General features: G+C 52.4%; 1 protein-coding gene across 1 annotated transcript in view; it reads right to left on the reverse strand.

Moving 5' to 3' along the window:
• Positions 1-40: 40 nt before the first annotated feature.
• USH1C (USH1 protein network component harmonin) overlaps positions 41-13,952 on the reverse strand; it is a 46,659-nt gene continuing 32,747 nt past the window's right edge. Inside the window, exons 16-22 of the mRNA XM_003781148.1 lie at positions 7,550-7,591; positions 7,141-7,194; positions 6,697-6,796; positions 3,921-4,027; positions 3,448-3,450; positions 2,538-2,593; positions 41-131 (exon numbers count right to left, since the gene is read on the reverse strand). Coding sequence (XP_003781196.1) covers positions 119-131; positions 2,538-2,593; positions 3,448-3,450; positions 3,921-4,027; positions 6,697-6,796; positions 7,141-7,194; positions 7,550-7,591 — 375 coding nt within the window. The 3' untranslated portion in view covers positions 41-118. The remainder of the gene's footprint in view (positions 132-2,537; positions 2,594-3,447; positions 3,451-3,920; positions 4,028-6,696; positions 6,797-7,140; positions 7,195-7,549; positions 7,592-13,952) is intronic.

Consider the following 13,952-nt stretch of genomic DNA (forward strand, 5'->3'; position numbering starts at 1 on the left):
GGTGCTGGGTGCTGGTACCTGCAGGCTGGCCTCTCTCCCAGCTGGTCCCAGGCTTTGTGTTCAGGAGGTGGGCCAGAGCTCATCATCTTCTAGGGCTGAATTTGGTTTCTTCTGGACTTCAGAAGAAGGTCCTGAATGAAAGAGGAAACAGAAGGTGGGTGCAGGCCTGTGGATGGGCCCCACAAAGGGGAGCAGCCACCTGGCAGCACAAGGCCCTGCTAATCTCTGAGGCCCCTCTTAGAGCCCTCTTAGCCCAAGTGGTTACACTTCAGCCACAGCCACAGCACACAGGAGGCCCAGGAGAATGCAGAAAGGATGCCCAGGATGAGAGAGGAGGGACCTGGGAGGAAGAGGGGTAGAGGTCTCTTGCAAAGAGCAAGCGACAGAAAACATAGGGTCACTTAGGCCTTCCCAGAAGCGACAGTGTAGTAGACCAACTGTCTTGGAAGCATGAGGCCCTAATGTTTTGGGAAACTTGTAACAAAAAAGTCAACAAGTCCATCTAGTCTGCCCCAGATGCTGCCAGCTGTAGGCTTCAGGCCACATCAAACACCTGTTTCACAGCCACCTGCTAGCTCTGTCCATGGGCATAGCCCTGTCACAGGGCGGGAAGCACCTCCCAAAGCTGGGCTCCATGGTATGTCCCACAAATAGAGCTTGGAGCCAAGGGATGGAGAAAGTACCAAGAATAGTTTGGTTGGAGCAGGGCTTAGTCCATGACAGGGCACAACAGGAGGTGAGCAACTCTAATCTTCCAACCCTAGTTCTTTGGACCAGCCTTAAAAACCTCTTAAGAGCCCTGGCTCCACCCAAGCAGGGGGGCCAGGGTAGAGCAGGGGTCCCTAGAAGGGTGGGATTCACAGTCAAGGGAGGCACATTTTGCTGAGGACACCTCTTGGGGGAAATTCCACCTGGGCTTCCCATGGGCTCTCCCAGCCCAGTATGCCTGGTCTAAGGCACTGTCTGCACCCAGTAGAGAACAGCTCTCACTAATCCATCCACCTCATTCGGGTGCTACAGGAGATCCCAGGCAAGTCCCAGGGCTGTGGTGATCAGCATGCCTAGGTCTCAAGCAAGTGCTCAACTGAGCTCTGCACCAATCCCCCAAGGTGGAGGAGGGTCTTTGAGTATGACAGAATTCCAGCACGGCCAACGGCAGACCCTAGGCAATACCACAGAAATGGCACCTTGTGTATCCCACCAGACACCAGTCCAAAGAACCTGCTGACAGTATAGGCAGCAGATGGCCACTGCATACAGTGTGACAGCCAGGGCCTCGCGCCTGCCTGCCTATTCACCGTGGGCTCCAGCTGCAGGAGGAACCCGTGTCTGTGCACGGGAGACCGGTCTTCAAGGAGCTTTCGGACCAGCCGGGGGCTTTCGGCTGCGGAGGAGGGAAGAGAAGAGCTACATACACAGGGCAGAGCAGGAAACACAAAACAGGGCTCCGTTATTCCCAGGCAGAATGCTGCCAGACATCTCTCATTGGCTCCTGCCTTGGGTTCTGCCTAGCCCCGGGGGTTCCAGACTTAGGAGTGGTAGACCTTGGTTTCTCTAAGACATGCACAGCATTCAGCCTCTGCTGACTGGGGGACAAGCAGGCACAGCCATGCCAGGCAAGCAGGGGTGTGGCCAGGGAGTGTGTGACTCACAGTGGGTGGGCAAGGGGTAGGGAGGGGGTGTGATGAGGTGAAGATGGAGGTGAGACACTGCTGAGACAGAGAGAGACAGAGAGGTAAGAATAGATGCAGAATGACCAAGACAGAGAAGGAGGGACTTAGAACCAGGGGCAGAGAGAAACAAACAAAGCTAGAAATGGAAAGAGGGAAGGAGAGGGACAGATATGAGAGAAAGAGAGAGAGAGAGAGAATGAGAATGACAGGAAGGATGGGGGAGAGAGACAGAGACAGAGAGAGAGAAGGAGAGAAGATAGAGAGACCCATGCAGATACAGACACACAGGGAATCACAGAGAAAGAGCCCAGCCCAGGGCTCCCTGGAGATCGCACAGGGTTGGGACAAAAGCCTGCGGGCTTGGCTGCCTACAGATACATGAGTGAATACAGCTAGACATCAGGAAGGCCTTCCAGAGAGTGCAGGATGGACCCACAAATCTTTAAACTATCTGATAATGATGCGGGGGATAAAGTTCTGAGTGGAGAATCAAAAATCCTGAGTCTTTGTTCCAACTTCACCGTTTACTTGGTCTGAGACCTTGAGCCTCAGTTTCCTATATGTAAAGGAGAAAGAAACTTCCCTGCTTACTCGGAGACTTGGGAAACTCAATTTCCCACATGTAAAGAATTTGGACAGGACAGCCTGGGAGGCAGCTCTGACAGTACCCAAGGACAGTACTCTAGGATTTCTCCAGCCCAGGAATTTTCGAGGCCATCTGACTACTAGAAGCTATGTGCTTGGGCCGTCCTTTCATGCTGACTGAGGGCTGGGGCTGGGGCTGGGCAGGGTGGGCTGCAGGAAGGTGGCTGAGATTCTGGGAAAGGAAGAGAGGTGGTGGGCCAAGGGCCTGCACACACTTACAGTTCATCGTCGTACTCCTTGGGGGGACAGACGGCAACAACAAGGTCCATCCAGTCCTGTGGGGAGAGGCAGTGTGACTCTGGGGCACATTCAGGGGTGGATAGGGTATCTGCCCCTGATACTCCATTCTCCTTTTCAGGCACTATGGCTCAGGATCAGCCAGGTAGGACTTTCTCCCCAAAGGGTGGCAGCCACAGGTAGGGCTGGAGGTTTACCTGCTAGAGATGGGCCCACTGTGGGGTCCCAAGGTCTGGGGAAGATTCCAGTGTCTGAGGCTTCAGAATCATAGAGGTCAGGGCTGCTAGGCCCTTGAATGTTACTAAGTTACCAAATGTTGATCTATAGACCAGGACCAGGGAATAACCTCATAGAGTGGAACCACTTAAAAGTGAAGACTTGGCCCCTGGAAATCTGGGGTGGGTCCTGGGAAGCAGTATTTTAATAAGCTCCCTAGGTGATTCTGATGCACAGACAACTGGGGAACTTCTGGCATAGCTTTTTGATCCTAACACTTTAATCCCTTAAGTATTGGCTTGGGTGTATCCATTGACAAGTATCTGAAATTTCACTGGGCCCCTCTACCATGTGAGAGCTCCTAACATTCACCTCACATCTCTCTCTCATCCCAGCACCTCCCTCCATCCAATCCAGCTCTGCCCTCAAGAATCACAGAGAGTATTTCTGCTCCCTCTACACTAATGCAGCCCTTTAGATAATCAAAGACAGTCATCATGTTACCCGTAAGTCTTCTCTTCTCCATATCCCTTCATGTGGGTCCCAGGCCCATCTGGTCAGCTTCCTTGGCACTGAACTTAATACCCCAGGCTCGGCTGCCTGCATACAGTTGCACAGGTTGCGCATTGCACAACATGAGTGGGCACCATTCACACTATAGTCTATAGGAGGGCACCCCCTCAGATTGTGCAGTGCACAGCCTGGGAGACCTTACATGGTGGCCCGGACCCGAGTGGGTGTCTAATGAGCACAGAGCTTATTACTATCAGCCCTTCTTTCATCCTGGGCCTTTTACTTTTGTTAATGCTTTCTAGTAGCCCCCAGCACTCTCTTAATTCCTGTTCAGTGTGTACTTATAGAAGACCAAGTCTTTTTCTTGTGAGGGCTGTCCTGCCTGGTCTTCTGGAGTCTGTTTATGCCACTGGATTTTTTGGACTCAAGGTTAAAAATTGACATTTATTTTTCTGAATTCCATCTTGTTAGATTTAGACCATTGGCTGGATGGGATATGTGGGTGTCACCAGGAGTTGACTAGACCCTAAATACCTGCTCTGGGATGGGGCATCCTGATTGTAAGGCCTGGCTGCAGAGACCAGGGTTTGAGGCAGGCAGACAAGGAAGGAAGTGTGACAGAGAGCTTGTTCTTACCCCTTGATGCCAGGCCTTCTGCAGGGCAGCCTCAGCCTCAGCCAGAGTATAGTCCGTCACAATCTTGCCATTGATCGCCATGATCTCATCCCCTTTCACAATGCCACCTGCAGGAAGATGAAGGTGAGTGGCCAACTGGGCTATATGTGATTTGTACCGGATCCAGAGCTTAGCAAAAGGGAATCACTGTGGGGCCGTAAAAGAGATCTGATCCTGGGTTCTGAAGGCTCACATGGGCCCAGAAAGCATAAGGAGAAGTTATCCACCTGGTTACTCAAAGGGCATTCCTCCATACACCCTCACCCCAACTCAGTAGAATGAGGACACAGTGAAGAATCATTGCCACTAGCTCTCATGGGGGCCTCTGTCTCTGCAGAGGGCAGCAGATCTGCATTCCAGCGAGGTTAGCAGGGACCTGGGTGAGTTCTGTGAACTAGCCCTCTCTGCTGTGCCGGTTCCTGAGCTGCCAGGCTCTTCCCTGCCTCACAGCCTTCATATGCCATTCCATCTGGAATGCTCCCCCACCTTCTAATCTGAGAGGAAATGTCTCCTCCTCAGAGAGGGCTTCTCTGACTCCCACCCAACCTAAAGTAGATCTTTCCCATTATTCTCTTGCAGTATCCTGGTCTTTGCCTACATAGCATTTTTTTTTTTTACAATTGGTAATCATAAATCTGTTTGTTTACTTGTTTATCAATGATTTCTCCCACCATACCATCAACTCCACCAGGGCAGGGACCGTCTTTTTAGTGTACCACTCTATTGCCAGCACCTAATATAAACCCAGCACAAAACAGGAACTCAACTCAACAGATACTTGCTGAATACATGAACACTGTTAAAAGGTTTTCTTGGATGGGCTTTCCTGTGACACCTAATAATTTGGGGGAAAGCTGAGTTACAAGTTAAAGTTACTCACTGCAGGACCTGTCAGAGACTTGAATATCCTAATATGCATTGCAACTATCTTAAAAGTAGACAGATTGTACATGGTTTCCCATATCTCTTCGACATCAAAGTTCTTTTTTGAGGAATTTTCCCCTGTCCTATGTCCACAGAGCACTCCAGGTTATATTGAAATAGATCACCTGAAGCCTTGTGGGAATGAAGGCCCATGGGAATACAGTGTATGTTACTGATGATGGCAGCCCTGTGGCTTAAAAGATGTGCTCCTGGGGAAGCTTCCACCAGCTGCTGGTATTTCCAAAACAGTGCCTGACCAGACTGTAGACAGCAGTTTCCTCTGTACAGGGACTGGGGATAGGGGACTTTCACTTCTTATTTTGTACAAATCTAACCTAAGGAAGTAGTAATAAGGAAGTGGTTGTCTGGGGCTTTGTAGGTGGGGAGGACCCAGGATAGTCACTCACCCATCTTGGTCCTTTCTCCCTGCTACACATGACAGGCAGGTGGCCTCCCTGGGCCAAATAGCACCCACACCTCTAGTTGACATGCAAGTAAGGACAGAGGAGGAGGGTGGGGGCCATGGCAGCTGCCTAGCTGAGCAGATGCTCCCTTCTTGAGCTGAAATGAAAACTTAGAGTGTGGCTGAGGAGGGCTTGAGACCACTGAGGCTATAGTACAGAGCTGGACTTGTACCCATGGCTCCCAGTGCCCATACCTGCCCCAGTAACTCTGCCAGTCACCAGGTGGCTCTCCCTTCTCTCCATCTCTTGGCCCAGGCCCTCACTTTTTACCACCTCTTGCTAGTGGCAGAGCCTGACTACAGCCTGAGACTTCCAGAAGGGATCTGATCATAGGATTCGTCGCTCCAGCCTGGGGCTCCTCCTCCACCGGCACCCATACCCCCACCAAGGACTCAGGGGCCTCCTTGGCTTGGAGGAAGGAATCGCTAATGGTGGAGTTTCTGACACAGCTTGACAAGTGAAGGGGTTGATAGTTTGAAGCAAGAGACTGGGCCTGGGGTCTGTAGAGGCTTCCCTCATCAGCAGAGGGTGTTTTTGTTGATAAGTGGGATAAATACAAAGCAAGAAGATCTTGCCTCAAAAGAGACACAGTGTGCAGAGGATGGGGGGAGCTCTGGCTCTCTGGGCAGAAGCAAGGCTGCACAAGACCTCATGACCACACTGCCTGGATTCAAGTCCTGCTTCTGCCTTTTACTGACTGTGGGTCCTTCAACAATTGCTTTCACCTCTCTGTGCTTCAGTTTCCTAAGCTGCAGAATGAGAATAATAATAGTACCTATTTTCTGGGTTGTTATGAGAATTAACTGAGTTAATAAATGTGAAATGCTCAGAGGGTTTTGTGCCAGCTACTTAGAATAGCATGTGGCACATGGTGAGTTCTCAGCAAATGTGTGGTTCTTATCATCTCTGAAAGGACAGGAAAGGTTTAGAGGTTTCGCTCCTGCCTTTTTCACCTGCATGCTGCTAAGGCCCAGCTCGGGCTACTGCTCTAAGGAGCCTTCTCTCAGGGTTCCCTCAGCTTCCTTCCACCCTAAGAGTTCCCTGTAAGCCCTTTGCAGACTGTACTGTGCTGGTTGGTACCTGGCAATTCTGAGCATGTGGTCACCCCTGGCTGGGGAGCCTGGAGGGCAGGGTGGCACCTGGTTTAGCTGTGTACTCGCAGGTCCTGGCACTATCACATGGTCTTAAGTGGTGTGTGGGAATTACAGATGGCTAGACAGATGGGTATTTTTGAGTAACCATCAGCCCACTGTCAGCCCATTCAAACTGGGCAGCTATTTGTTCTCCTGGAGGGCCCTGTCTGACCACTGCGCCATCCTCAAACCCAGGCATGGCTGGTGTCCACTCACCATGCCGCTCGGCTGCTCCCCCCTCGTAAACAGCAGAGACGACCACCTTCCCAATCGGGGAGTCCACACCACCTTCCAGGGCCAAATCTAAAGATCCCTCCTGGTTAGAGGAAAACAAGTCTTAGAGAGCCAAGCAGACAGCAGCCCGTGGGCACCTGGGTACCAATGAGTCTTCTGACAGGGCCACGGAGAAGGCAGGAGGAGCCATGCAGCCTCTGGCAGTGCCATTGTGGAGAAAATGAGAACATTGGTTTTTCTCCACAACCAATGTTCCACTGGGTATGCAGCCCTACACCAGGAGGGGGTATCTTGGGGACAGGGTAGGTGAGGGGGGACCTGCAGGGCCAGCTAGGAGTTACCTTGAGAGTAGAAGCCGGGAATGGAGGTGGGAGGAGCAGGGGTAGGGGAGGATGGTGGCCCACCCACCTCCATGTGCCCAGGTACCTTCTTAATGCGCAGAAGCCGGACGTCCTTTCCTATGATCTGCTCTGGGGTGAACTAGAGGGGAGAAGACAGTGGCAGCTTTGAGTTGGCCAGAAGGATGGCTATGGGGGCAGGGGTAGAGGAGAAGACACTGGGCCCCTCAGAGTGCAGGGACAGGAGACAGTTCCCACACCCATCCCACTGGTCTTCAGCTGGGGTCTCACAGCCCCATGGGGGACAATGGACACATAGGCACATGTGCCAAACAGTTCATGCTGGAGTGCTTTTGGAAGGAGCCTCAGCAGGAGACCAGCTGGGGTGTCCTTGGGGCTCCTCATATGTCCTTGCCTTATCCCAGACCCTGGAATCCAGAACATACCAGCATCAAACACCCTAACCCACCTCCCAGGAGAGGAGAGTCATCTCTTACCATTGAGTAGGGGTCAAAGCCTTCCTCATATTTCCGGAAGTCCTAGAAACAAGAGGGGCTTTAGGGTGACAGAGCAGTGGCCCTTGAGGGTCAGAGCAGAGGAGGAAGAAGGTGAATGCTCAGAACCCAAGAGTTGGGGGGCAGGCGTGGCCTGGATGGGGATGCGGGGAGGAGGCAGCCCCAATAGCCAGAGCACCCTAGCTCAGGGACAAGCTGGAAGCGGCAGGAAACATTTTGAGGACTTCAGGCCTGCCCCATTCCAGAGGGGTGAGTGTCTGGGACCACAGGGGCACCACTGCTGGTCTGGGCAGGCAGTGTCTGCCTCACCAGGTCTCATCCCCAATCTCAGCTCTCAGCTTCTACTCTCAGGTCCTTGGAGGACCACGCCATCTCTTCCAACTTCCCTCTTGAGATGGTGCCCAGGTCCCAGGGATGAAGCCAGAGCTTTTCCATCCCATGCTCTGACCCCAAAGGGCCAGTCCTTCTCTTCCTGGGGAATTGGCCACGAGATGCCTTAGGGAGGCAAGAGGCACTGAGTGGGAAGGGGTTGGTAGTGGTGAAGGTCTGTGGTGGTCTGGTGACAAGCACTGCTCTTAACCTTACCTAAACGTTTCTGGGGATCCCAGGTTGGCCTTTTAGCCTGGGGAGGAGGAGGATACCCAGCTCAGGGGACCTGGCTTGATGTGGGTTGCTGTGGGGACAATGTCCCAAGATTTAGGAACAAGACACTGAGGAGAAGGGTGTAGAACCTGAATACATGGCCTGTTTCAAAAGTCACATGCAGTGAGCAGGAGCCAGGGCTAGAATGCCAAGTGCAAGGCCAGCAAAGCCATGGTAGCCCCTTTAGGAGGGTGGGAGTGAAGGAGAGCCCCGTGGCATGTGCCCATATAGGCCTCACCAGACCAACCAAGTGGAGCCACCCTCAGCACATGGGTGTCCCCTGGGGCCTGTGGTCAGCATGGTTGAGAAGCCACAGACCGCCCACCTGCTCCATGCCAGAAGGCAGCAACCAAGCTCTTGGCACAAGATGAGGGTCAAATGCCAGTAGGTAGGTCTTCGAACATCCACCTGCCATCTCCCCTCACCAGTCTTCATCTCCCAGGCTCAACCCCAAAGAGGTCATGAGCCTGGCTCAACTCAGAGGCCACACCCACATGGGCCTGTGGGAGTGGGCTCAGAAGACAGAGGGGGATGCAGCAAATCTTTGGGCCAGAGGGGTTGCTAGCCTGAGAGGGCCCTGGCAGTTTCTTCTGGAAAGCTGGGCAGTGTTGTGGGCCTCCCCTCTCCATGACCCCAAGAACCTGTTCTCAGGGATGGGCCAGATGGCAGGTACTTGTGTCTTATGTGAATTCAGATGGGAGATTCATAAACCATGACAGCTGGTCTGCTCCAAAAGAGGGAGCCCAACCCCTCATTCAACAGATGAAGAAACCGAGGCCCAGAGAGGTGACATTCATGCCCAGGATCACGCAGTTAGTGGGCAGCAGAGCAAGGGTTTGACTCCAAGCCTGGGGCCTAGTCTGTTTGTGCCCTAAACCACCAGGCCTGAAATGCCCATTTAGTAATGGCAGTGCTTTGAGAGGGAGGATGGGGAGCATTTACCAGCATAGACTGCAGAGCTGACCTCCTGGATTCAAATCCAGGGACTGATGCTAGTTGTGCCACCGTGGGCATGTTTCCAACTTTCTCATCTATAAAATGCAGGTAATACTACAGGTTATTGTAGAGATTAAATTTACAAATCCCTGGGCTGGGAGGAGGCTCTATTGCAGACATCTGTGTCTCACTGCACACCTCACACCTCCCTTTTGCTCCCTGCCTGTCGTCAAGTCAGCCTGTGGTCGGTCTAATGCTGTCTTATCGGTGAGTAAGGAGGGGAGGCAGGGCTGCCCCAAGATCTCTCTTTACTTTGGGGTCTCGTCATAGGTGCTGCCTGCCTGGTACCAGTCAGAGGCCAGCAAGGATGACCACATCCCCATGTGCCAGAGCATCCTGGACAGATGGAAGATCTGAGTCACCACTTCCTCCCTGATGCTGGTTCAGTGTTAGGGAGGGTTTAGTGAAACTGAACTTCCTGGAGGGGACAAGACAGAGGAAAGTTCAGGGAACATCTCAGGCAGCCCCTGCCCCCTCTCCTGGGCCTGAAGCAAGGGCCTATCTTGGCCCTGTGACCCTCTGAGGGTTCCCTCTGCCCTTTTCCTCTTTGGACAAACAGCAGCAAAAGAGGCAAATGTCCAGGGTTCCTGTATTGAGCGTGGGGTCTAAGAAGCCCTGGGCCCTGGGCTTCCTCTAATATGAAATCCCCCAACCCCTGCTCTGAGCAACGGGGGTGGGGGTGGGGAGTGGGGACAGAGTTCTGGCCTGAGGCTCCCTGGCAGAGGGTGCTTGCGGCTGGCGTAGAACTGGCACTCAGAGAAAGAAGTCAGACAGAATGGAAGAGATAGGGGGGATAGGCACATGGCAGGGGTGCCTATTTACTTGTCTGAATGCTGTCTGATAAACCACCATCCTCTTCAACATCTCCTGTGGCTGCCAGAGAGAAAATAGTTCCACACTGGATGTTACCAATAGGTCTTGTCTGCCCCCTGGTGCCAGGCCTGGGGCCTGCCAGCCTGGGGCTGCCCTGCCAAAGTCCCTCCCCAGGCAGACACAGACAGTCTGACTTAAGTTAGGGGCCTGCTGGATGCCCACAGATGCAGTGGCTACCCAGGTGTCCTTGAGCAAACACCACCCCTTGTCACTAGCCAGAGAACATGATGTGGATGCATCAGCAGGCTGTCCCAGGAGCATAAACTTTGCTCTTTGGGGAGGTGACAGCTAAACCTCAAAATAATTATCTGGGCTGTCCTGCCCTAAATGTGTATAGGGTTTCCTTGAAAGGGAAATGAAAATTCTGGTATGACTCTTCCCACTGCAGGTGGGAGGCCAGTCAGTGCCCAGCACCTCTGAAGGGTGTGTGTGAGTCTTAGCTGTCAGCTACTGGGGCAGACCCTTGCCACTGCCCAAGACCACCCCTCAGACTACCAGCCCTAGAGAGGAGAGGAAAGGGAATGGGTGTGTTCTGGTCAGTTCCCCACCTGAGGGTGTCCCACTCCAGACCACAACAGGCCTCAGAGTAGAGGCCAGGGAAACTGGAATCACTAGAGATTTTGGCAACATGGCTAAGAGTGTGGGCTTTGGGGTCTGAAAGAAGTGAGTGTAAGGAGTTAAGTCCAGGCTCTGCCTTGGGCAATTGACTTAAACTCTCGAAGCCTCATAGGAACCATCTCACTAGATAGTTGTGAGGATTAAACGAGACCCTCCAGATCCTGGCACATGGTAGGCTCTTAAGTAGTCTTAGCTATTATTATTATTGTTATTATTATTCTAGAAGCACAGGCTGTGGTCATGTGAGGAACAGGAATTCCACTGATCACATCAGCACCCTCTCACACCCATGTGGACTTAGCTCTTGGCCACAGTGAAGGTTACAAGATGGGACCTGACCTGAGTTTGTGTCCCACCTCACCCTCCCTGCAGAGGCAGCAGAACCTGGGAGAGATGGCCCTGGTCTGCTCCTCTAGACATGCCCTGGAAGGGACCCAAGAGGCTTACCAGGACCTCGGATTTCACAGCTGGCCTGTAGATAAAGTTAGGTTCCTGGTGGACCATGACAGGTTTGGAGATGGTGGACACGCCAGGGCCTCGAGGAGGCTGTGGGCTTGGGCAAAATGTCTACAGGAGTTAGTTTAAGAGACCTCTGTGAGGTCATGGTGGGTGGCCAAAGCCAGCTATGGTACTTCTACACACATGCAAATCCACACCCATGCACATGCTAAGCCAGCCCGGTCCATTCACCCTGCTGGAGAGTGAACCTCAGCAGGGGTGAGAAGCCTGTTGGCCACAGAAACTACTGGTTGGCTCTACAGAATCAGACACTTGAACCAGAGCCTTGTTGAAGGTGCTAGCAGGCAGTGTCACTCAGAGGACGTGCTTTCAAGGTTCTCTGTTAGTGGCCATGGGTTCCATCTGCTGTCGTTCCCTTCTCTTCTGCCATGGCTCCAGCCCCTGGCTGCAGCAGGAGGCACCTGCTATTCCCCCTGGGTAGGCATGAAGTCTCTGGAGGCCCCAGGGTGAGCACTCGTAAGAGGGGTATCCAGGGGAGCTGACGCAACCTGCCTGCTTTGTTCTAACCAACGTGGTCATCTCAGGCAAGACTTATCTGACAGGGTCATGACCCTGCCCCAAACCCTTCCACGGATCCCCACGGACTGGACACACAAGGCTCTCTACAAGCTTCTTTACTTCTTTCCTTCCTCTGCTTGACTTCAGCTTTCAAAATGTCAGGCTTTCTTCCTTGAGGCCTTTGCACATGCTCTTTCCTATTGCTTAGGAAAGGCACCTAAGGCCTTAGCTTGGCACCACTCCTTCTAGAAGCCTCTCTTGGGTTTTCCCTCAACCCCCGACTCCTCCTCACAGCAGCTGCCTCCACCCTGCTTATGTGGTAGTTGCCTCTTCCACACTACACTGTTTTGGGCAGGGACTATGGCTGTCTATCTAGGGGGGGCTCCCAGTGTCCAGCACAGTTTCTGGCATATAATAGGTGCTCAATAAATGTGAGTTGAATGAATAAATGAACAACGCCATAGTATGGGTGCATGGGACACTGCCAGGCAGCAGATCTGGCCCTGAAAACCTCTCTCTGGCAGGTGCTAGTGCGGCGGGTGCATGTGTTAAGCCGACACAGGTGTTTGTTGCCACCGCCAGAGGCCTGCTGATGGCTGAGCTGACTGCATGGTGTGTGGTCACCCATACTTCCCGCTGCAGCATGACAGCTGGCCAGGGGCATGCAGGGAGGAGCAGACTGGTCAGGGTAGATGGTACAAGCACAAGTGTTGTGTTCACTTGGACTTGAGTGAACACATGGACATGAGTGTTCACATGGACTGCATGAAGTTGATCTAATGCAGCCCCTGGCCTCAAGTCAGGGACAACTCTGGCTTTGACATCGCTTGAGACATTTATGGTCCAGATCTTTAGGGACTCCTCTTATTGGGGAGCTTTTAACCATCCCTGTGCTGTGATCAGGAACTAAGAGTGGGAACTTTGTGATGCCTTGAAGAATCAGGGAAAGCTGGACCTTATCTTGAATCTTGACTCTCTTTCTAGGTTTGGCTGCAATTACTTCCAATCCCACATTTATAGCGTCAGCCAAATTTCTTGTATTATGAACTTTCAATAACCACAGTTACCATCCACTTAATACCCACTACGTGCCTGCCACTCATCTAAGTATTAATGTAGGATGTTCACATGTTAACTCATTAGGTCCTCATAACAGGTAAATGCCATTGGCTTTCCCCTTTTATGGATGAGGATGTCCAGGCTCAGACAGATGGAGTAACACGTGCCCAGAGTCTCCCAGCTAGTAAGTAGCAGACTCAGGATTCAAGCCTGGGCAGCCTGACTCCTTGCTGCTCCTTCTGGTCATTTTCACTTTCCCGGCACCTGCAATGCCCTTCCTCCCACCTCCAAGGACTGCCAACTCTCAAGGCTCAGCTCATAAGCCCTCTGCTCCATAGAACCTCCTTTTCCCTTCTATTGGAAGGAACCCCACATGGCCTATGCCTATGGTACAGCAAAATCCTGCCTGGAAGGCTGCTCACCCTTCAGATGGCAAGTCCTGGAAAGCACAGCTGTGCCAGTCTCCTCACAAAGATGGGTACCGCACAACCAGTTTGGTGGATGACACCTCCGGACAAGGATGTGGCCCTCTGTGCCAGGCTAACTCAGCCCATCACAGCAGCTCCTGGCTGGGCTTTGACACCCCCATAACAGACTTCTTCCTGCCAGAGCCATAGGGCTCAGGACCCCCCACCAGAAGCCCAGGGGGAAGCTGCATCCTTCTCTGCATCTGGCACTTTCCTTCTCTCCCACCTTCCTGCTCCCAAGCTCTCCTGGAAGCCCTGAGATCCTGCTCTTCATGCAGGAACTCAGATCCAGGTAGGCAAGGGGAATAAGAACCCCTGGTCAGGTGCGCCTGACCACCCGCTCCCCAACAACCTCTACTCCTCTCAGGGAACTGGGCTGCTTTTGCACTGACCCATTCCTGGCCTGTGGCTACAGGAATGTTTTGTTTTTCCCTCCATGAGATCAAAGCTCTGTGTCTTCCTCAGGGATTGCCTCTTTCAAAATAGACTTTGGATTAAGAATAATGAATATGAAATATGTCTTTTTGAGAAAGATCAGTGTTCAGCCTCCAGACATCCAAGAAAAACATTCCTAGTCTTTTAAGAGTAAATTTAGAGATTTCTAGGAACTCTCTCATCTTCATTTTTTTCCCCCATGGCTGGAATTTGGCCAGAAAATTTCTGGATATTAAACTTCAAGCCAGTGCAACTGGGCAGAGCCAGAGAAAATGGCA

Source organism: Otolemur garnettii, unplaced genomic scaffold (genome assembly GCF_000181295.1).
Source record: "Otolemur garnettii isolate 467f Iridium unplaced genomic scaffold, OtoGar3 scaffold00001, whole genome shotgun sequence".
Lineage (NCBI taxonomy): Eukaryota > Metazoa > Chordata > Mammalia > Primates > Galagidae > Otolemur > Otolemur garnettii.